At 38.1% G+C, this 25,074-nt stretch overlaps 2 protein-coding genes across 3 annotated transcripts in view; both read right to left on the reverse strand.

Moving 5' to 3' along the window:
- Positions 1–2,578: 2,578 nt before the first annotated feature.
- Positions 2,579–15,216, reverse strand: FAM151B (family with sequence similarity 151 member B). The gene is made up of 6 exons (XM_063296735.1): positions 15,006–15,216; positions 11,468–11,593; positions 7,618–7,780; positions 5,803–6,014; positions 4,360–4,495; positions 2,579–2,905 (listed from the first exon to the last, which is right to left on the reverse strand). Exons 1-6 carry the CDS (start codon positions 15,052–15,054, stop codon positions 2,758–2,760), a joined length of 834 nt encoding a protein of 277 aa, XP_063152805.1. The 5' UTR covers positions 15,055–15,216; the 3' UTR covers positions 2,579–2,757.
- Positions 15,217–16,560: 1,344 nt separating this feature from the next.
- The window catches only part of ZFYVE16 (zinc finger FYVE-type containing 16), a 45,794-nt gene continuing 37,280 nt past the window's right edge, over positions 16,561–25,074 (reverse strand). For both annotated transcript variants that reach the window (XM_063295482.1, XM_063295481.1), the window contains 2 exons: positions 23,793–23,954; positions 16,561–21,423 (listed from right to left, as the gene is read on the reverse strand). In XM_063295482.1, coding sequence (XP_063151552.1) covers positions 21,259–21,423; positions 23,793–23,954 — 327 coding nt within the window. In that variant the 3' untranslated portion in view covers positions 16,561–21,258. The remainder of the gene's footprint in view (positions 21,424–23,792; positions 23,955–25,074) is intronic.

Consider the following 25,074-nt stretch of genomic DNA (forward strand, 5'->3'; position numbering starts at 1 on the left):
GGAAGGCAGGGTTTAGATAGTGATAAATATATCTGTGGCAGCTGTTTTGTGTTGGTGCCACAACACTAAAAATACCAAATTTGCTTATGGAATGAACAAGAATAGCAATCTTTATGTGGACAATTTTCTCCTAGGAAATTAAATACATAAAAGTAAAGTCTCTTTCAAATCAAGCTTGTCCATTTTGTTTCCTTGGGAAAATACAGGTGTGATTGTGCTGTTGTCTTCTGGGATGTTTTTTGACTGAGTTTTTTAAAATGTAGACTGCAACCCTGGAATTCCCTGAAGTTTTCCATCCAAGCATTTATCAGTTCTGAACCTGCTTAGCTTCCAAACTAAGCAAGGTCATCTACATACTGTCACAAAGCTATATAGCAGTACCTACATTTGTCCTATTAATGTGGACACAGGTTAAAATGTATGAGAAAGAAAAACACATTTCTTACTAATGTAGCACAGGAAGAACAGAGGATTGTGTTTCAGGTTCAACAAGTTGTTCCAACCACTTCAGAATTGTTTTGAACTTTAAACAGCTCTAGTTTGAAACAGTTCCTTAGGTCTTTGAACAGTTCTAGTTAATACAGGATTGGAACATTTCAAGTAAGGTTGTAATAGCTGTTTCAAAGTCAAGATACTGCATTTTAATCTCTCAATGTTTTCCTCACTACTGTGGGATTATATGCATTTTGAAAACAGCTCTGTTTCTTTAGTTTGTTTTAAAGCCAGTTGCCATCAGTTCTCCTTGCAAATGTGTGCTTTCTGGAGGAACTGGAAAATAGGAAAAGGATGTCTCTCTGATTGTCTTCAAAAGGCCTTAGTCAGATCGGAATAGAATAACAGACTGGCAGGGATGTCAAAACTGTGTAATGTCTGTACAAACTAAAGTTATGGACCCAAAACTCCCCCATCTGCCATCCTCCCATGAAAACCTGCTACAGTATTGGCTTTTTCTAACAGTTGGAAGTTCCACAGAAGAAACAGATGAAATGTACCTTCCAAAGAGGAATCAGCTTTCAAAATTCTGGGCACCAACTTGAGAGGGGGAAAAAAAACTTTCAATAGCTTTGGCAGTACCCTCCTCCCCACCATAAACCTCATAGTAAGGATGCACTAAGGAGTGTAAGCATGGACTCTTTATTTTAAAAATGTATATGCTTCTCAATTCCACTGGTTTGGGCAGCTTACAGAAATAATTGTAAAATCCACGAAAGACATAAAATTGAATGGTCTAGACTGAATTTCTTTTGAGTCCACCCCTAAACAGTAATAAGGAAGAGACACCCCTGTGGCAGTTTGCTCTGTATTATAGGCTGCAGTGCTACAGGAGAGTAGACTTAATTGTTGCTGTGAAACGCATCTGTGGAGAACCTGTGAAGGGTGCCTCGCTAATGGCGTAAGAGGAGGATGGGCAGCACGCAGTCCTGCGGTTGAAAGCCCTGAGTCCAATAATGCCTGTGTACCTTAAGTGAGTCCCTTGAACAACTGTTAATCAAGGTAATCACATATCCTTGAGGATGATTTGGCACTATTTGTGTTGCCATATGAAGAGTATAGCCTCAATAGTAGCCTATGTGCCACAGACACCAGGTCATCTCCTGAATGATGCTAATTAGCACCCCCAACTCATCTTCATAGACCAATTGCTGAAGGAAAGTACAGAGCCTTCATGGAATGGGCAAGGCTTTCCCCGTTCCTGCCACCCCTATCATTTGGTCCACTGGGGCTTAGAGAGGGACCAAACTGACTTCAATGTAAGATGTTTTATATGACCAATTAATAGTTGCAATACATTTTCTAGATCATTGACTATTTTTGCATCAATAAAGGAATGCTTAGTTGCACATTATGGCATATGTCTTGCATTCTGCGTAGAATTGTTCTAGAAATTTCTCTGTATGAAAAAGATACAGGTAGTATTAATACCTCGGGGGAACTTGGAAACTGTTGCTAAAGTATAATAGAATCAACCCACTGTACTAAGCCATGGTTTATTGGTTAAAAAAAATCTGTTAACATTCTAAAGCAGAATCAAGCAAATATTTTTTACAGCTTAGGCTGTGTTGTGTGAGTCAATCTATGTTTCAAGTCAGTTAAAAATGTAGCATATTGTGATACTTCGCAAAAATCCATGGCAGTGCCAGTTATCTAAACCAGGAATAACTAAATTTCATCTGGTTTATTTTTTACTACAATTCCCCAAATTCTTTCCCGGTGGCCATGTTGGCTAAAACAGACTGAAGTTGAATTTGAAAACATCTGGAAAGCACTGGGCACAACCTAACTACAGATACAGGGATGATGTTTGGACAGGCAGAGAGAAGGTAGAGCCCAAGGGAGAAATTTCAAATGCTGGAGCTGGTGACCTCAGTAGGAACAGTTTCAGTAAAGTTTCTTAAAATTCTTTTTTTCACTTTAAGAACCCCACTCTGTGAAGAGGATAAGCAAACTTGGGAAGCAAGATAGACTTTAAAAATGTGACTTTGATCTTAGTTTCTCCATTTATGCAAGGAGAAATAATTTCTCCCATAGCATACCTCCATTTGTTCCCCCCTGACCCCCCAATTTCATACTATTCATAAGAGCAACTTGTGTGGAGGCAGAAGATGGAGGCAGCTGTGGAAGGGAAATTGATGAAAACACCCACTTCAATAAATACAACTGTTCCATTCAGGGATGGAAAATTATTCAATTTAATGCATTTTCCACTCAGTCTGATGCCTAAATGCATTGTTGACAAGGGTATTTTATTTATCCTTTTTACATTCCTATGGCTTTTCTGAATTGGGAATTTTGTGGCTCCAAGATATCATAAAAAACTCTGCATCTATCAAAGCTGTGTCTGATGAAGAGTAGGTCATCTACGGAATATTCATCATCATTTCCAGTCCAAATGGTTAAAGTATACCTGGAAGAAGAGTTGCCAAAGTTGAATTCTTTCACAAATAACTAAAATAGGTATTGCAATAAAAGTAAATGCCAAAATTTCCATTGTATTATAAAATGTTATATTCACATAATTCTATCAAATGAAAGCTCTTACATCATCATAAGTCTTATTAATATAACAGTTGGTTTCAGACAATAATTTCCATGTTAATGAACCATGATTCATAGTTTTGGGGTGGCTCAAGGCCATAATGAAGATGAGGCTGCATCATATACGGGCAGAGCTAGGTTTGGGGCCTGGAAGCTGGGGAGATTTCTTTGGGTTTTAACTCTGATAAGCCTACTTTAGTATTTAGTTGATGGGTTTCGTATATTACCCCATGCAAAAATGGGGGTACCTTGCTGTTAGTTTTCACCATTTATAGTCAGAGACTCTGAAAATCATAAAATGAGCCTTGAGGATGGCTGATTGCCCACCCTGATATAAGGTAAAACCAGGATAGTAAATGAAGATTGGACACTTCTAGTGTATGTTAGCATTGTTTCAAATGTCTGTAATGTCTACATGGGCTGCTTCCCTGCTGTACAGAATAGTCATTCTGTATTCAAGGACAACTGATATCCCAGCAAGACTTTACAGAGTGGCTGCTCTCATTGCTCATTTGACATTTAAACATATTCTTTAGGTGGAGTTGTGGGAAACATGACCATCTTGCCCCAGTAAGTATAAGCCCCTGATTATTTCTGTTATCCATCAAAAGTAGTATTTTCTGACTTGTGCTGGCTCAAATGGGGTTATATGGTTTGCCTGTTGTGCTTAATTTCGTTATAGGTCAACACCTCCACTCAAATTTGTTACTGTGCTGTGGCAGAAACCCCTCCACTCTAGTCACTGGTTCCCCTGGCAATTTTTTTTACAAGTTCACTAATGGAAAGTGAAAAGCTGGGCTATTTTTTTAATAAGTTCATTAATGGAAGAGTGAATCTGGAAAATGAGATAATACCAACCTCATTTATATATGATGGGTGTGAAGTGCTTTGAACAAAACTGCAATCCTGTGTGGCTCAGTCCAAGATAAACATAGTGGAAGTTATTCTGAATAAACACACTGTATTAAAAACAAACTATTATATGTTTTAAAATGTGTGTATACTGTGCTAGCTACTTTGTTTTGCTCAGTTCCCACTAGGCCGAAAATATTTAAGCACTGAACTGCTCAGTACACGCTGGAAGAACTAAGAATACAAAGCATTTTCTCAACATAGGATGAAACACGACTATGTATTTGGAACAGCAGACACTGGCCCTTGGATCATACTACATCCGTATTGTGTACACTAGTTGAAAAAGTATATTCTGTTTTGTTAATTTATTTTCAATCATTTCTAAAACCTTTTTAGGATGACTGCATTTGAAAAATACCTGAAAAGATATTATACGTTATTAAAATAGCCAGTTAATGCAAATCATACCTGTCTGATTGCTGTAGTAACCACAGAAGTTCAGATATTGACTGACAGACCAGATCAGCTCTTACAGCAAATGTGATTGGCTGAGTACAATCTCTACATATTGCTGCCATTTCCTGTACCGTGGCTAGACTGTAACCTAAAGAAGGAACAAATACTATAGTACTCAGATACGGAATCTGCACATCTGATCTCTTAGCTGTCTATCACTAAGTATTAATTACTCAGAAACCTTTTTTTTTTGTGGAACCAGGAGGAATAGGAAGAGATAATAAGCACTGATGGGAAAGAAACCTTGACTCTTGCAAATTCCTGTTGTTTTTGGAGGAAAAGTCTTCTCTGGGCTTAGAAGAGATAATGTGTAATGTAACATAATCAGAAGCATCCATATGATCTACTGTTTTTGTCAAAATGATGAAAGCACATCACACTGTCACTCCACAAACTCAACAATGCACATACAAAAGGGGTGCAGCTTATATCATGTCAGCATGACCCTGCTTACATCATTTCTACCCAACTTGCCTCCCTATAGATCAGGATTTCTCAACCAGGGTTGCATGAGAGGTCACTAGGGGTTCCCTGGGAGATCACAATTTATTTTAGAAAGTATTTCAGATTTGGGCAACTTCACATTAAAGAGGTAAGTTGCATTCTTTATTTTTAGTTTAAGAACACTGTTAATGCCTGTAATACAGGCCTACCCATGAAACGAATATAATAATTTTGTCACTTCTGGCCTATATTTGAGCCTGAATGTGCAGGGGTTCCCCAAGGCCTGGAAAATATTTCAAGGGTTCCTCCAGGGCCAAAGGCTGCTAGAGATGCTACTGTGTATTATATTATTTTTTAAAAGATGCTGCATGTAAAGACTTCAGTTGTAACTTCTTGCTGTGTTCTTTGAAATTAATGTTAAAGACGTGGGATCAAAAAAGCATTTTGATAAAAATCTCAGCCATGTCAGGTTTATAGTGCACTTTTTGAAAATTGCATGAATAAAGGAGATGGAGAATCATTTTATTTTATTTTTATTTTATGTGTTTCATAAATTTATATAGCTGCCCAATTCACACAGAGTTGGCAGCTTACAGAGTTAAAACCAATTAAAAACAAACAAACCTCCCCACCCCCTGATTATGATTTTAATAAACTGATCACCCCTGACTGAATATGATCCTCTGGTAGGAGGAGATGGCAGTGACAAATTTGATAAATAAATAAATGAAAATGGCTTCTCCACCTTGGTAATCCTCCAAATGTATTGAACTTTTGCAGTGACCTCAGGGTAAAAAGACAGGACAATAATATATAATTATAAACAAGTAAGTATGCTGTCCTTGTCAGTCACCTGAGGTGGCTACCTAAAGATATGTCTTGCCCAGAATTGCATAGTATTATGTACAGATGAATTTAAAGCATTAGCACTGGTTGATCATATTGCATTACCTGTATTGCATTTTGAATTAATTCTCCCAGTTGTCCATCCCAAAGATAAAGTTACCTCTGGAAAAAATGATATCACTGTGCCCAGGAATCCCTTTGCATCTACTACAGGGTTACTTCCGTTCGGCCCAGGAAGTATGTCTGCATTTATCCAAACAGGTTGCCTAAGTTGTATGTCTCCAAGAAGCTTCATTGAGGGATTCACAGCTGCTAGGCTGTAAACAGGACAATACATTTTAAAGTATCTGGTGAAAAAGATGGAGTATATTTTTCACTGCTTATCCAAATACCAGAAATGCAAAATTGGGCATGTTGAAAATTTGGGGGGTGGGGTTAATAGGAAAATTGGGTGGCTTAAGCCTGCAAAGGCTTAAGAAATTCAGTGTACTCCTAAAAAAAAAAAAATCAGGCCAATTCCCCCCCCCCTTTTTTTAAATTTTAAACTGCAAATTTTCCCCTCTTACTCCCCACAAAGTTCCCAAAACTACAAACTCCTCCAACTACTTTGCATTTGAGTTCATACATGGCAATAAATCGTGACTCCAAATTTTCAACCTCCATAGTCAGGAACTTGCTCACACCAGAAGCGTAACACCGTGACATGGCTTTATTGCAGACAATGCAGAAAGGTGGAACTACGCTAGACAGGAGGGGGAGAGAAACCATTCACAACACCAGAATGTTATGTTTGAGGCTGGCAAGGAGGGAACTGGGATTTCTTTTTACTCATACATGCTTGCTCCAGGGTTTTAATTCTAGGTCTTTTCTTCCTGCTTTTTTGTTTCCATCTTCCACTAGTTCTTCATTTTTTAAAAAAGAAAACTACAGTAAAGAAAAGGCCACAGTAGTTTTTTTCTTTATCAGTAGAAAACAAACACTTTCAGTGTTGTAGTACCCTCTACTGATGAGGAAAAAAACTACAGTTTGTTTGGAACATGTGGGGAATTTTATTATTATTTGCTGTCATTTTCTTTATTAAACTTCAAAAAACTAACAAAATAATAAAATAACTCATAACGATAACAAAAATAAAATATAAGCACTTTGGAGTGAGGCCCTCAGTTTGCCACATGGAGCTCTGTAGTCCTTGAGGTGACAAACTGTACACCCAAGCCATACAAAATTCAAAGGACTTTTCAAATCTATGATACATAATGAAACATCATATACGTGTTAAATTAAACATGGTTAAACATAGAATCACATTTTATTTGTAGTGTCATTTATTTTAATTACTGGTGACTTTCAATTTTGAACTATTTAAATATATATTAAACATATCTGGATTTTAGTATTATAAGTAGACCTATCTATTGCAGTTGCAGTAGAAAGTAGATAACAAATTAGCTTACACAAAAGGAAGTTATAATAAAAATTATCACCTATTTACAACTTGGGAATGGAAAAGATATAGAAAAGAATTAATGGCTGCAGATCAAGTAAAGTAACTATTATATGAATGTTACAGATACTTGCAGAAAACCATTAAATGAATTATTTGCTGATGTTGTATTGTAAAATATATTAAATACTTGCCATAAGGCTAATTCTTCCCAAAATTTTGGTATCAGCTATATCCATCTTATTTTTGTTTTTGTTTTCTTTACGAGGGTATATGTATCTTTTAGCACTTTAAAGAGAGCTCCTGCAGGACAGTACTAATAATTCAATTCTTGACATATTTACTCAGAAGTCATTAAATTTCATTGTGTGTGTGTTGGTAATAGTTTGACCGATAATTGTTTACTCAATACCATAGTGCTTATTTATTTAAAGTCTGAAATATGTGTGTATGTGTATATATATTTTCCAAATTACCTTTTAAAATCAAGTTTGATTCCCTTGTTGGTGTTTTGAATTTCATTTAGCCATTCTTTGAGTGTGTTATCACTATTTGTTTCAGGCGGATGAGCCATGACTGGCTCACTACTTTCCTTTCCTCCATAAAGAAGGACATCTGCTTCTATCATGTGAGCAGCACCTATTAATTTCCAAAACAAGAATGGAAAAAGAAAAATCGCAGTAATGTTATTGTTATTTGTTATTGTCTAAAAAGTTATTTGTAGCAAAGTTTTTGTTTCTTATGACTTACATATCACATGAGAACTAGTGGAAGGAGCTATGTGGAACTCACAACCTACAGGTAGTCCTCACTTAACAACCATAATTGAGACCAGAATTTCAGTTGCTAAGTGAAGCAGTCATTAAGCAAATCTGACTTGATTTTATGACCTTTTTTGCAGTGGCTTTTAGGGGAAACACATGGTCATTAAGTGAATCATGCAGTTCCCCATTGATTTTGCTTGCCAGAAGCTGGCCAGGAAGGTCAAAAATGGCAATCACATGACCATGGGATGCTGCGATGGTCACACATGAGAACTGGTTGCCAAGTGCCCAAATTGTGATCATGTGACCATGGGGATGCTGTGACGTTGTAAGCGTGAGGACTAATTGTCAGTTTTTCCAGCACAATTGTTAGTTCGAACCTGTACTGAGGAGCCATAGTGATAAATCACCAAAGAACCATCAGAAAACCTGTGTCTCTCAAACTGATTTTCCCTTTTATGCAATGGGGTTATTATATTCAACTAAAGAATACAAGAACAATTTCTCTCCCCCCAGGTATGTATACATTCTAATCACATTACTTATGTTGTCTGTTGGGAAGGCAATGGAAATTGTGGTGGATTCTGGCGCTGCTGCTGGTTCCCAGGGAAAGAATGCATTCCGGACTGATAAGAGGCTTCGCAGCCCGGACTCTGTTGCTGGGAAGGTTAAGAGGGTCAAGGTAGCTCCGCCCTAGAACCCTTCTGGGTTATTTTCCCTTAGGTTAGTTGAGTAGCCTTAGTCTGGCAAGGTTCTGTTTATATGGTGAGAACAATAAAGGACTAGAGTTGGAAATATTGGCTCAGCGTGGCTCTTGGCCTGTTTCCTGACAGAAATACTTAGTTTAGAATATTAACTTTAAAACATCTGTGTTTTAAAATGCAAAAAAGTAAAAGAATTAGAAATTACTAAGAGGGCAGCTAACTGAAAAAAAAAAACCACTATTCTCTCTGTTTGCATATCCCAAATTATTTAATTAACTTCTCATTTGTGTTTTTAGGATAAGCAATTTAACTGATACAAGGTATGTTCTATATATAACTATTTATTTATTTATTTTGTCTGTGTGTACAGAGGCGGAGTCTGCTGCACACACACAAAAAATAACCACCTAGTATTTTTACTAGGTAAGCTTCATGTACAATTTGGGGTACATCCCCACTTCCACCCAGCAACACACCCAGGCCTCCTCCTACAATGTTCATGCCAGCCCTAGCCCTTTGGCAGGCTCTCTGGTAGCATAGCTAGGAATAGAGATGAAAAAGGACAGTGTAAATAGAACAGCAAACTATTCCATTTTCTACCAAAAGTCAAGTTACTTTTAAAAGAGAGCTGGATCAATCTTCCAACCTCACCTAAGGAAAGTACTTCATCTCAGATCACAAACTGGAAACAGGGTTTGAGCGCTGTGCCACATGTAAGACACATATAAGTGTTATTTATTTACTTAGCTGCGCACTCCTCCGCCAGCCAACACACATTTCTGTCTCTCAGCCTTCAAAGGGATGGATTCACCCAAACAAGTCATTAGCTGTGTGGCTCCCAAACTGTGGAATTTTCTCTCCAAGGAATGTGTTAGGCTCCCAACTCTTCCAGTATTTATAAAAATGCCCCTAATACATCTTTTTCTCCAAGTTTTTAACTGTTAACTGAATTCTCCTGAGTTTAATTTTGATTTGACCTGTATTAATTTTAGTATTGTTTTATATTTTGTATTTTGCTTCACTGCTGAAAGCTACCTTGAGTGCTTATATAAGCAGAAAAGTGGGGCATACATAAAGGAAGGAACATGGGCTAAAGCAGTGCTTGGCACCATAAGAATAGTTTCCCACTAATCCAAAATCAAGAAATATATGTCTAAATTACACTGTTTCAGCAGTTAAGCAAATTTAGAAATAAAGTACTGTTTTAAGGAAGAAAATATATTAATTTCAAAACTGAGGTATGTGTTAGAAATAAAATATTGTTTTAAATAAACAAGCCCCTGCACATGCCAACCCACTTTTTTCAAAGGATTTCCAAAGCCCTAACATATATAAATGCCCAGTTTAACAAGTTGGAAATAGTAATAAACATCTTGGTTGTTATTTGATTTCTTTGGGTTTTTTGCTTTATTTATAAACTTAATAATGAGAGTGAAAAGGCAATGCACTATCCTATTTCATTCTTTCTCTTCCACCCAGATTTTCTCTTAGCTGTGGAAAAGGTACAGGCCAAGCAGAGGGGTCCCATTTCAGTAAAAACCTCCTCCTGCATATCTTCCCTCAATAACCCTTCCTCATTCTTCCATCATTTGCCCCAAACACCTTGGTTTTTGCTGCATTCTGCACCAGAGTTGGCAACAAAAAATAAAATCAAACAACCAACACTCCCATACCAGCACATAATAACAGCTAAAACAGTTTAGTTGCACTGCAAATAAACTCAAATGTTCTCTTTCTCCTTTATGTCCTAACAGCCCTGCACACAGGATGGTTGTGTTGCTTGTTTGTGGCCCTCATTTACTGGCTCAATAAGTTCTTGCTCAGTCAATTCAGTGGTTGCCTATTGCCTGAGGAATTCAGTAGAGCTAGAAGGACATAGAGGGCAAGGAGAATTTACTAGGATTTCCAAAGACAAGGAGAACTTTCCAGGCAAGATGAGTCACACCGAAGTTGACAATTTTGGCTAATCTAGACGGTAGGCAAGACTTCATTATATCAGTGGCCACTTTCCCACTAGCCAAGCAGGCAGTAATGCATGTGTCTTGGGCATTACATCCATATGTGAAATATCTGCTCTGAATTAGTACCCCTTGGCAGTGAATTCACAAAGGAATGCCTCGCTTTTTCACCAGTCTACAATTCCAGCTTTCTTCCTTGGAGGATGGCTGTGGTAGGCGAGTTAGCCTGATATACAATTGCCTTGGAACAATTTTGGATTAAGTCTGCTGCTCAATTCAAAACATATTTATGCCTGAAGAAATATGTACAGTAATAGAATGTGGGTTTGCAGAACATACTGATCCAGAAACTAGTTAAACTAATACGTTGTACAGTTACAGGCTGTGGTTAATTTATGACTCAATGGATTGTGTAATTAGAGACAATTAGATTGAGCAAACCATGTTTACATTAACCTTAGATGAAGCTGTTATATGAATCTGCCACATTGTCACTTACATTTTCTGCCCTGGAAGAATGTTTAATGGTAGGGTATGTAACCATATAACACATGTGAATGAATGAATACATTAAGCTAGAAGAAATAAATGTACTGCACATTGTACAATTATATTTTTCAGATTTTGTCTCCAAGCATAAAAGTTTTTCCTGATGCAGCTGCCAGGAAACTCAGTATCTCTGTAATAGATCACTTTTTTTTAGAAAAAGCTTATCCCCCCCCCCAAAAAAAACCTGCCACTTCCAACAAACAAAATGCAATGCTGATGTGATTTAACTCTGTTCTGCTTTTTAGAATTACTGAAATAAAATGCTGCTGTATTATATTAAGAAGCACACAACAGCAAAATTTTAGATTTTCTTACCTGATTTACTTTCAAATATTATTTTGCAATACTTACTCTGTATTGCCTCTTTCATGTGTTGCTTGCTGTTTGCTCTATGATACCAGATGATTTCAGCTCCATCTCTTGTTTTAATTTGCTTGGTATTCAGAAAATAATCTAATATATTTTGACTCCAAAATCCTATGTGGAAAACATTGGAGTTAATAAATTCATAGAAGAGACCTTAGAATAAATCATAAATGTAAATTTTATACCTGTTGTGAAATCTCAGAATACATATATGTCATATAGTAAAATAAAAGCAACTGCATCTACTATTAAGAATAAAATTTAAAAAAAGAAAAATTGAACTGAACACATATAAATAATTGAACTTCTAATTAATGTAATAGTTACATAATTTTTTAAAAGATTTTTTTATCCTTCCATTGTAAACTGCCCAGAGTCCCCCTGGTGGGAGGAGATGGGCGGTGACAAATTTGATAAAATAAATAAATAAATAAATAAAATCCTGCCTTTATAATTTTTATAAATAACTCAAGGGAGGGAACATACCTAATACTCCTTCGTCCTCCTATTTTCCCCACAACAACCACCCTGTGAGGTGAGTTGGGCTGAGAGAGAGTGACTGGCCCAAGGTCACCCAGCCGGCTTTCATACCTAAGGCAGGACAAGAACTCACAGTCTCCTGGTTTCTAGTCTGGTGCCTTAATCACTAGACCAATACTAGCAATAGGTAGTAACTGACAGATACTGACTTAATTAGAGGCCACCTCCCCAGCTCTGAGCTGATATACAATAGCACCAGCTGCATATCTTATATAGCTAGAAACTCCCAATTATAGAAGTGTCTTCACTCAAGCTTGGCTGCAATGCCCTCTCTGCCTGTATTAGAAGGTGTTGTGGATTCAGTCTGAAGAAGGAGCAAAACACTGTTTATTGCAACAGTCATGGGGTGCCTGCTTTACAAGAAAGAGGGACCCTGAACAATAATGGAAAAGCAAAGATTGCTATAGAAGTTGAGGGCTACAGAGCAGGGAACCTAGGGATCTGATTTGCTGGCCTGTACCTGGGGCTATTTCTATTGTTAGGCAAAGCGGCCTGGGGGGAAGGGGGGCAGAGGAGCTGGGGAAGTCCATTGTTAAAGGAGATGGAATGTTGGGGCTTCTCTAGGTTGCAATTCCCTTGTAAGGGATGACCTTGGGCTGGGTTGTGAGCTGGTGGAGAGGGTTCTATTCTTTGGTTTAGATTGGATTGTGAGCGGGGGGGGGGGTTGTCTGGGGCAGGTAGGGTCAATTTGTGTCTGATAGGATTAAGCAAAGTGACGAACAGGGTTTGACCCTGATCATGTCCAAAAAACAGGGACAGTAAAGGGTACAGCCTCCATTTTGTTTGTTAGATTTATTTTCTCCACTACAGAAAGTACGTCTAGGAAAATTCCCTTCCCAGAATACCAGTGGCCCTTCAATCCTAGGCAAATTGAAACCAAAGAACATATCTCCTCCTGTTCATTTATAGGGACCTTTATTTATTTTCCCTTATTCACAAGGTTTCCTGGTGGCACAGGCCAATTTTAAAACTCCCTAATAGGTTCTGACTTCTACCACCTTGTGACATATTGCTAATATCAGTCCCACAGTGTCAAGAATTCTCCAGGTATTGCCAGTCAGGCTCAACATAGTTCATGTCTACAATTCTCTTTTCTATATTATAACAATTCTGTGTTGCAGTTGTTAATCCCATAATCTCGGTTGTTACTCTATGCTAGTCAAAAACTAAAATGAAGATATTGTATTATATATAGTTTCTTTAATGGCTAGATCTAGACACCCTACTTTGGCATGGTTAGCACTTGGATGGCTGAAGAAAACATCCCACAAGGTAGAAATGGCAAACCACTTCCATGTAGTCACCAGGAGTCAAACTCAACTTGAAGGAGACTTTACCTTTATAAATTTATTTATTTATTTTTCAAATTTTGCTACTGCCCATCTCCCCCAAAAGGGGGACTCTGGGAGGTATATGCATACAGAATATATGTGTGTATATATACACACACACACACACACAAACATATACATACATACATACATAAACAATATATAAAAAATATACATGCACACATTTTATCATGTTATTTCTAACTTCAGTGGAAAGTGGAACAGATCACATTTGTCTCCCTATCTGCCAGGTCATAGGTCTGAACTATTAAAAACAATTATAGCTGTGTTGGTCCAGAGTTTCCCAAATCTAAAATCCATGGTAAGATAATACTTTTACTAAAAACAAGCACAATGTCGTAAAATAAAGGAGTCTGCTTTCAACTTGTTCAGACTCTTTATTAGACAAGATACAACTAAAAGGTGATGGGGGAAGGCACAGAAAATTCCAAGAATAGCTCTGGATGTTTCATTCTCTCTTCTATTCTCTCTTAATTTATTATCTACTGCCTCAGAGGGCAAGACCAGAACCAATGGGTTAAAAACTACTTCCTGATTATGTCAGCCGGTGGAACAGGCTGTCACATGACATGGTGAGTTTTCCTTTGCTAGAGGTCTTCAAACAGGTTTAATTGTAGTCTGTAAGATACATTCTAGCATCTCAAGCTCTGTAACTTTAAGATAGGTGAATTTAGCTACTGGAATCGCCTAGCCAGCATGCTGGGAGTTGAAGTCCACTGTCTTAAAGTTGCTGGGTTTGAGAAACACTGTGCTAGTGGCTCTTGCGCTATCCTCTATGGTAGAGTTTCTCAAACTTGGCAACTTTTAAGATGTGTGGACTTCAATTCCCAGAATTCCCTGGCCATTCTGGGAGTTGAAGTCCACACATCTTAAAGTTGCTAAGGTTGAGAAACAATGCTCTATGGTGTCTTTTAACTCTGTAATTGTAGGATCCATGAGGTCTGAAGCACAAAATCAATCTCAGGGACAAAGAATGACAGTTGATACCCTTCTGCCTTAGCCCTGAGACCACAATGATGACTAGAGTCCAATCAGTTTCAATCGGAGCAATGTAAACTGGGAAAAGGAAGGAAGACGGAAGGAAGGAGAGAGAGAAAGAAAGAGGTCACGGAATATTCTCTCTCTGGGCAATAGCGTGGTGAGAATTTTCCCCGCGCCCGGAGAGAGGGAGAGAAGGGGCGCAGGAAGTGGCGCCAGCTTTTCTCGCTCAGGAGCAGCGCAAGGGCAGAGTCGAGATGAGCTGATCGTGGTGCGCGGTTGCCCCTAATCTCTTTCTTACTGACGATGGAATGGAGGTCAGCCTAGCAAGGGAGGGCAAAGGGCTTTCTAAAAGGGCTTTCTTCTCGCTCTTCTTTCCAGCCTCTGCTGGGATTATTGTATATAGTTTAATCATCTTTCCTTGGTCCAAATAAGGTTGTTCTGCTGCTTGGGGTATTTGGCTTTAATAGTCCAACATAAATGGGCAAATAAAAGATCCTGATTTAGCGATCAGATCACAAGATCAGCAACTCCGGGAAGAGAGCGCAGCATTGAGCTAGCCAGAGCCGCCTCGGAGCAGCTCCGCACATGGCTCTACCCTCTAGGGGGCTCCAAGACCAAGCGAACTGAAAAGGGAAAAAGGAAGCGGGTACCTTCCACCTTGCCGCGTGCGGATCCTCCTCCTCGCTCGTCCTCTTGCATGTCCGACCTCAGGCTCTTATCCAGGCTTTCCAGCGCCCGCAGAGTTTGCTTTCGCTTTTTAGAGGCGCGCAACCGGCTCTCTTTGCAGCATTGACGGGGCCTTCCGGCAAGCGCGCCGCAGCAAGTCTCGCAGAGTCGACGTCCGAGTGCGCGTGGTTTGCCCATCGCGTGCCTCCGCGTTTGTTGTCCGCGGAGCGACGGCGACGCTTATTCCCGAATTTGCCTCGCTGCTCTTGTTTTTCTAATTTGACCATCTTTGAAATCTGCGGTGCGGGATTTATTTTTAGCTAGACAGCCAAATCAAAGAGAGTTAGAAACCACGGATTCGTATTGGTGCCAGCGACCAACTGGAAGAATCATGGTGTCCTACGATGCATCCGGGCTTAATTCCCAGCTCAAACCAGGAAGCTCGAGAGGGATACGGGCATGGCACCTGCTACCTTTTCAGACACGCGGATTGACTTTACTCGACTGTTTTCTGGAAATTTAGAAACACCAAACCTTCAAGTAACCTCTCTGCCCAAATCCTGCTTTTCTAAAAACGTGCTTGGTAGTTTGTGGGGATTAGTAAATGATGATCCCATAATGAGAACTGTAACCCTGTATCTTTGGAAAATCTTTACTATTTGTAGGACTTTGTGCACACATTTGTTTATTTAATAGTACAGAATGAGAAGTGGCAGATAACAAAGGTAGCTGCAGAAGAGTCAAGGGCACTCAAGATCCTGTTGCTAACATCTGATGGCTAATGCAAATGGCAAGGGAGCTTGACAAAGATATGTTGATTTTATAAAAGCTTTTGACTGTGTAGACAACAAATTGTGGACAGTCCTTGAAAGCACGCATGTATAAAGCCACCTGACTAGTGAAGAATATGTATGTTGATCAGGATGTAATGATATGGGACATCTAAATGGTTCAAAACTGGGAAAGGGGTTGGCCAAGATTGTATTCTGCTGCCTTATTATGAGACATGCTGGATCTGGAAAAACGACAACTGTGATTAAAATTTCTGGGAGAAACAGCAATCTCAGATATGCTGATGATGGCTGGAAGTAAGGAAAGCTAAAGGAATCCATTGCTGAAGGTGAACGGAAAAGAGTGCAAAAGCAAGTGTGCTGCTCAATATTAAAAAGATGCAAGATAGTCAACAGGCAACGTGTGGACGAAGATCCTCAGTCATCCAGGTGGAATTGTCTAGGTTGAGTTATGGCAACTGGATTTCTTTTTGGTAGAAACATTTTGCTGCTTGTCCAAGCAGCTTCTTCAGTCTGGGCAAAGGTTGGTGAGGGGACCCCAGGGTGGCTGCATTGTCCCTACACCTGAATGGCTGTTAATTGTGCCATGGAGGTGTGTTCACACCTCCATGGCACAACCTTTGCCCAAACTGAAGCTGCTTGAATAAGCAGCAAAACGTTTCTACCAAAAAGAAAGAAATCCAGTTGCCATGACTCAACCTACAGTCAAAAGGCAATGGTAATCCAAGGCAAATAGCTGGAGACAAAGTTAAAGAAGTAACTGATTTTATTTTCTAAGGGATGGTGACTGTAGACACGAAATAAAGAGACATCTGCTACTTGCGACAAACTGTGACAAACCTAAGTAAATGATTAAAGAGCAGAGACATCACATCAACAACATAGGTACATATTATCACAGCCATGGTTTTCCCAGTTGCAACACAGAGAAATAACTTTGAATTGTGATGTTGGAGAAAATTGGACACTGGACTGCAAGAAAAACAATATGAAGTAAAATCAAAACACTCACTGAAAGCATTAATAATAAAGCTAAAACTTAGATACTATGGACACACAGTATGAACACAAAAGCCACTGGAAAAGACCATGATGCTTGGAAAAATCAAAGGTAATCAAAAGAGATCAAAAGATGACAAGGTGGCTAGATATTATCATTGTCGATAAAAGCTTACAAAACAGTTACTGACAGAATTAGCACAATGTGTATCAGGTTGATTAGCGGTGACTGAACAACAATGATCTTTTATTATGGTTTAATACTGGTTTATATACTATTTTTAATGGTTTGTCTTTCAATATAAATATTCAGAGAGAAGGACTTGAACTTAATACCCCCTTTAAATGTTTATGCCTAAAGTTACCATGTCTTGTGGAATTTAAGGATGGATAGAATTGTAACTTGAAAAGTAAATATATTTTTTGGAAGAGCAGCAGTCCCCTCATTAGCAGTATCTGTAACATACTGCCTTTACTGATTTTCTGATAGTGCTAAGTTGTAATGGCTCAGCATGATTTGCAAATGAGGTCACTGAATAAGCTATTTTAGTACAGTAAGCAGCAGAACGATGACTTCCTGACAACATGTTTAGTGTGATATGCAACCATTACATGAAGTTCATTTGTGATGTCTTATTTATTCCTGCTTTGTTTTGTGCTCTAAGCCATTAGCCAATTCTTAGACATGCAAGGCAAAATCTTAAAAAACAAACACTCCCCACCCTAAAAAGTAGCCATCAGTCCTTCACTGCTCATTTGCCCAACTAACTCTGCTTTGCAGACCACAAAATAAACAATCACATAGTTGGGTCACATGTTGTGCTAGTTTTACTTCTAAGATTTGTATCTCTTACATCAAGCACTAAGGCACAAATAATCCTACACAGAAGATTGCAAAAACAAACAAACAGAAATAACAGAGATGTCAGGATTACTTTAAACTTTAAGTGTACATTTTAAACAGAGGTTGAGAATTTTTTGTCAAGGTCAGAAACATTTTAAGATATTTTGAATTTTAAACATTTTTTAATCTTTAGCAAACCATTGGCATCATAAGATACAGAGGACAAGAATGTTTCCTTTGACTACAGTAAGCCTATCCCAAAACTAGAGTTAAACCTGTGGGGCATAGTATTAAATCTGCTTCTGAGGCATATCTAGAAAAAAAAGTTAAGCATAAAATGTACAAATCCTTCAGCTGAACCAATCTTTGAAAGTATACATTTGGGATAGCCTGAAAAGAAAAAGAGTATATTAAGGTATATATTTCACATTCCCTATAATCTGGAACTGACCTGAGCTACTTCCTTGCACTAGGCAATATGGAATTATGAACAGTTGCTTGGCAAGAATGTAGTTACCCTAAATCTTTAAAAATAGGAAGATACATAATGCCCCATTCATGAACAGAAACATGACCTGAAGCAACATTTTGAATGTGTACAGTGCTTAATTGAAGCTATACTTAGTTAAAAATGAGGGACAGACATTTGTGACTTTATTATAAAGCAACAGCAATCCTGGCAAATGATTATTAAAGTATTACAGTAACATGCTTGAAAAGAAAATGCTGGGGAACTGAAGTCCAGAGAAAGTAGATAATCCAGTGACCAGAAAAAACACATCCAACTGCTATGCAGTAGCTGTAAAATTTTCATACCAGTGAAAATATAGTGGGTTATTTAATACAGTCATAAAGTATATGAAAACAGTACAAGGGACAATATGAAATAGTCTCCTACAGTCCTAACTACCAGGCAAGATGAAAACAAGGAGAGAGAGAGAAAATGGGGAAATACATAGTGAGGCAGAGAATGACAGCTGAAGAGTTTACAAGTGATGTGGAACATGAACCTAAAACACCACTGGGTCAGAGGAATACGTGACTATGCCAACTATATTTGGTAGTTTCAGCTTTGCCTGGGAAAAGCTTTTGAGGAACAAACCCTTTTGCTTACCTAATACGTTATGAAAGACTGTTCGGTAATCATACTGACTGGATTCATACATAGTGCTGGTTTATTTAACTTCATTTACTGAATAAACCACAATGGTTCACATAACAGGTTAAGCCAAAATCAAATAAACCACATAATGACTTTGAGCTTTCCCCACTAAGTTACAGTACCATCCACCCATCATTTACAGAAAATTATGCTGGTGTGACATTTGCTATTCCCAATCCTGCCTCTATTCTCTAGGCGATAAAGCCTAACAGATTTGTACCCACCTTGAGGACATCTTTGGATGGTTCCACTTACAAACTGGAGATGAACTGTAGGCAACAAGATGAGAACTTGCCAGAGAAAAGATGTCAGGGCAAGATTGTGCCTGTTGGATGCAACTGAGGACTTCAATATATCTAGGGCCATTTGACTTCCTTCTCCATCCCACTGCCATATCAAAATAAGTCTCAAAAGTAGATTCCCAGATAGGGAAGGAAGCACTTTTATTTAAAGGGAAACAAACACTAAGATTCCTTTAAACATGGACAATTGATGTGAAGTTCTTGCCATCTCAGATTTTGTTATTTATGCTTTCAACACAGTCATAAGTCTGCTTTCTTATAGCAGGTTACTCAGCAAGTTTTCTGTAATATGTGGCTCATGAAGTAAGATCACTCCCAATTTTAGTGAATAGTGCTATCAAAAGAGCTGCCAACATTTTTGTGAATACCTTTTTAGGAACTTTTACAAACAGATAAGGAATGGATGAAATTGAACTAAACCACTAAAAGAAAAAAAAAGTACCTAAGTGATCTAAGTAGAAAATTAAAATGTTGTTTCTCATTTGTTAAGACATCATGAGCTTAATTTACAAAGTTTTTGATAATCTTTATATGTTTATATAGCAATATTTATATTATAAAATAAAGGCCTAATGTTGTTAGTTATTTATAAAATGAACACAGGGATCATCCTCCAAGAGAATATAAACTTGTTGTAAGAGTTACACTTGCTGCTACACAATATTGTGTCTTAACAAGCCATATTTACACATTATGGATCAATATTTAAAACATTTAACATTGTCTGCTGCAGCTGCCTTCCTTTGTTCAACAATGTCAGAATCCAGAAATGAATGCATATTACTGTAGCATTTAGTCTACAACCGAGTTAGAATTCGTGACACAAAGGAGTGCAATGTTTCCATTATAGTGGTCCATGGGACTGTAGTTTCTTGGAGTCTTCTACATTTCTATGCCTTTATTCTATAGTTGACAAATGTCTGAATAACTGCATTTATAACTGCAGTTAATATGCCCATCTAATGTCAAGGCATTTAGTTACAACTAAAATGTCGTATGTTCACTGTTATAACATTGTATTTATATATAATTCAAAGACACACTGACACACAATTTCCTATGGTGCATAACAAACAGGAACATTATGCAGGCATTATCAAACTTGATTTAGGTTACTTGAGCAGTAATCTCAGTCATCTTTCTGGTACATAAATGCTTACTTATTGAAAATAACCCATTACAAAAATAAGACCTATATAAAGAGCCTCAAGTATTTTATGGCAAACTGCTCATGAAAATTCACACTTAATACACTGTTCTCCCTGAAAATAAACAGGGATACCAAGAGGTCTCAAAAAGTAGAGAAAGGAGCACAGACAGGCTTCGTGCCTGATTTACTGCTACAGGATGACTACTTTAAGGGTCATCTGGCTTCTTATTCCTTCTTGGAAAATCCAAGAAACAACTGTATATCTGAGCACAGAAGAAAACAACATTATTAAGTATTTAATATAAAAAGTATTAATTTTATGTTCAATAAAGCCATTATAAATATATAACAAAGTCAGCTATTAAAAAAGTGATTCAGTGGGAACTCTCAAGTTCCAGAAATATTACACACTTTAAAATATACCAATTTTAAAAATGTATAGTCTTATAAAATGATCACATCTGGCAAAAGCATACTGTTTTTGTCACAAAGATTATTATGCTTATACAAACATCTTCAGGACAGGTTAATCATGCCAATATTCTAGTAATTAACAGCTTTTTTATCTGAATTTCAACTATACAGCAAGAAACTTCCACTCCACGTAAGTGTGATAATTTTAAAAAAATCACAAAAGATGGTTAAGAACAACTCATTAGATTTACCAGTAACTGCAAAGAATGTTAAAGATGACTGTAAAACAGAGAGATGTCTCATTTTCTTAATCACACATGCTAACTTTATTCCTTCCTTGCCGTAGCTGTATTAAGTGTAACATTTTAGAACATAAGGAAAACTTACAGTTTAATTAGTTTTTCTGTTTAAGTTAAGATAGAACCCAGCTTTTAATTAAATAAAGCTCTCTTAGAAGACCCTAAATCATTGGCTTAAAAAAAAAACTTGACTATTTCATCCGTAGTATAATGTTAACTGCTTTGGTATTGGTGGATATAGCAATTCAGTTCATTACAGTATAATATACTTGCCAGTTATATTAAAAGAGACTCATTAATGAAAAATATTAATTCCATTTCCAGTGGTAAGCTTGTAGTACTGGATATCCAGCCATGAATTACAGGAATCAAAGCACTATCCAAATCATTTAAGTAATGCTGTGGAAGAAGCTGGCCTCCAGATCCTGCCTGATATTCTACCTAAAAGAGAAAAAAACAAAAAATACTGCATTAGATTTCTGAACAAAATATGCAGTCGACTACTATTGATATTTATATCTTATCATATGACAGAATGGTATTTCTGTCATTAACACATTTTAGCATTTTTAAAAGCAATAAGCAATTGACCTCTTTTAAACCATCCTATCCCATCCCATTTGCTGGCAATGTTAATCACCAAACAGATGCAGATATGAACAAGTCATCCAAAAAATGGGACTCCATTGCAAAGGAGTTTGCACTTGGAGGGGGAGGCACAAGCTGACACATTTCTAAGTGCTACCTAGTCACCCTATTTCTCCTCTATTGGACAAGGACACCAGACTCCCAGCAGAGTTGCATTTCCTCTGTCGGATAGGTTTATTTGTCATGGCTAGCAGATGTTAGCTAAGAGGAAGAGGGATGCAAGTTCTCAGTACCTGTAGTTTTTTGTTTAGTATGCTAAGGTTAAAAATGCTGTAGTACAGCAAAAATAACCTTTTTGAGCAATGAGGAAATGCAATCTTTAGCTTCCAATGAATGTCATTTTTAATATTTTCCAAAAGAAAGCTGCATTTTAGCTTTGTATACAGTGCATTCGGAAAGTATTCAGACCCCCTTCACTTTTTTCATTTTTGTTATGTTGCAGCCTGATACTACAATCGTTCAAATTCATTTTTTTTCTCATTAATCTACACTCAGTACCCCATAATGACAAAGTGAAAACAAAATTTTAGAAATGTCTGTAAGTTTATTAAAAAGGAAAAACTGAAATATCACATGTACGTAAGTATTCAGACACTTTGCAACAACGCTTGAAATTTAGCTCAGGTGCCTCCCATTTCTCTTGATAGTTGCTGAGCTGTTTCTACACCTTGACTGGAGTCCACCTGTGGTAAATTAAATTGATTGGACATGATTTGGAAAGGCACACACCTCTCTATAGAGGGCCTCACAGCTGACAATGCATACTGTATCAGAACAAAAGCCATAAGGTCAGAGGAACTGCCTGCAGAGCTCAGAGACAGGGTTATTGCAAGGCACAGATCTTGGGAAGGCTACAAAAAAATTTCTGCTGCACTGAAGGTTCCCAAGAGCACAGTGGCTTCCATAATTCTCAACTGGAAGAAGTTTGGCACAACCAGGATTCTTCCAAGAGCTGGTCGCCCGGCCAAACTGAGCAATTGGGGGAGAAGAGCCTTAGTAAGAGAGGTGACCAAGAACCCGATGGTCACTCTGACTGAGCTCCAGAGATCCTGTGTGGAGATGGGACAAAGTTCCAGAAGGTCAATCACCACTGCAGCCCTCCACCAATCTGGGCTTTATGGCAGAGTGGCTAGACGGAAGCCTCTCCTCAGTGCAAAACACATGGAAGCCCGCTTGGAGTTTGCAAAAAAGCACCTGAAGGACTCTCAGACTGTGAGGAACAAGATTCTCTGGTTTGATGAAACCAAGATGGAACTGTTTGGCCTCAATTCTAAACATTATGTCTGGAGGACACCAGGCACCACTCATTACTTTCCCAATACCATCCCAACAGTGAGGCATGGTGGTGGCAGCATCATGCTGTAGGGGTGTTTTTCAGCAGCAGGGACTGGGAGACTGGTCAGGGTTGAGGGAAAGCTGAATGGAGCAAAGTACAGAGATATCCTCAATGAAAACCTGTTCCAAAGTGCTCAGGACCTCAGACTGGGCTGAAGGTTCACCTTCCAACATGACAACGATCCTAAGCACACAGCCAAGACAACACAGAAATGGCTTAGGGACAACTCTGTGAATGTCCTAGAGTGGCCCAGCCAGAGCCCTGACTTGAACCCTATTAAACATCTCTGGAGAGACCTGAAAATGGCTGTCCACCAATGGTCCCCATCCAGCCTGATTGAGCTTGAGAGGATTTGCAAAGAAGAATAGCAGAAAATCGCCCAATCCGGGTGTGCAAAGCTTGTTGCATCATACCGAAAAAGACTCGAGGCTGTAATTGCTGCCAAAGGTGCTTCAACAAAGTACTGAGTAAGGGGTCTGAATACTTACGTACATGTGATGTTTCAGTTTTTCCTTTTTAATAAATTTACAGATATTTCTAAAATTCTGTTTTCACTTTGTCATTAGGGGGTACTGAGTGTAGATTAATGAGGAAAAAAAATGAATTTGAACAACTGTAGTATCAGGCTGCAACATAACAAAATTGAAAAAAGTGAAGGGGGTCTGAATACTTTCTGAATGCACTGTATAAGATCTAGGGTGAGGATATTGTATACTACCTTCCCCATGATCAAAATAAATTACATAAGAAGTAAAACAAAGGTTCATGTCCCTAAACAATTAAATTATATTTACAGATACATAGCTGTAACATTTTTAAAACTTACCATGTCAGCATCCATGGAGACTCTGAGACCTATCTTGTTCATTCCATTATTTTTCAGTGTTTTGAGATGCTGTCCAAGTGCAGTATAAGATGCCAATGCAATTTCTTTAGCAAGCTGATGAACACTATTGTATAGCTCACTAGCATTTGACAAATAGAATACCTAAAGTATTAATTTAAAAAATTAGTAGTGGTAGGTCTTCCTCCAAAACTAAGTAAGATAGTATAACATCTCTTGAGCAGTGCATAATGAGCTCTAGTCACTAGAAATAGACAACCAACAAAACAGGTAAGATAAATATTTAAACAGAGTGACAACGGCAATAAAAGACCAACATCAGAGAAAAACACTTGTTTAAGATTCTATAATGAATTGATTTAAGATTCACAAGAGGAAATTATGAACTTGTGAACTATGCTTCCAATGGTGTCTCTAGGAATATTCAGTGCCTTCACTATCTTTCTGTATCCTGTTTCTTGTTTGTAAAGGGCGATGATCTCTTCTCTTACCTTTTTGGACCATTCTTTTGACTTAGCCATACTGTATTTCTAACATGCAGTCAAATGTGACACTCAACAAACCCCTAGCCAGTTCAGGTATTTCATGTGTACCAGCTCAAGCTTCACCCAATGAAGCCCTTGATTAGTTGCATCAGGTGCACTTGAGGCAACACCTGTTTTGCATACTGTATGTGTGCTGTTGTGATGGATTCTATTCAGGGGGTTGAGTAATTTTGAGACTGGAGAAGTCATTAGAAGGTGCATTTTCAGTTGAATTTGGGGACACTACTTGAAGCATTCATTGTGTTGAGCTATTACAATGGCTTTTGTTTGATTTGTTCATTGCAAACAGCTGAAAGTCTGTACATTTTGACAATCAACCTGATTTGCAATGGGGGTTGTATAATTTCGATTAAAACTGTATATATTTGCATTTTGTTTACTCCATTTCTACTCACCAATGAAGTGCTCATATTTAGAATATGGAAATAAAATATTTGTGTCTTTCTCAATAAATCAATTGGCAAAAATGTTCATCATACAATAATAGCCATTAGAAGATTGGGGGGCTGAATCATGTGAAGAAGCAAATGTGAAAAATCAGAGTAAGGAACGTAAGTATAAGGTAAAGGTAAAGGTTTCCCTTGACGTAAAGTCCAGTCGTGTCCGACTCTAGGGGGCGGTGCTCATCTCCGTTTCTAAGCCTTAGAGCCGGCGTTGTCATAGACACTTCCGGGTCATGTGGCCAGCATGACGACTCGGAACGCCGTTACCTTCCCGCC

This window comes from Candoia aspera, chromosome 2, assembly GCF_035149785.1.
Source record: "Candoia aspera isolate rCanAsp1 chromosome 2, rCanAsp1.hap2, whole genome shotgun sequence".
Classification (NCBI taxonomy): Eukaryota; Metazoa; Chordata; class Lepidosauria; order Squamata; family Boidae; genus Candoia; species Candoia aspera.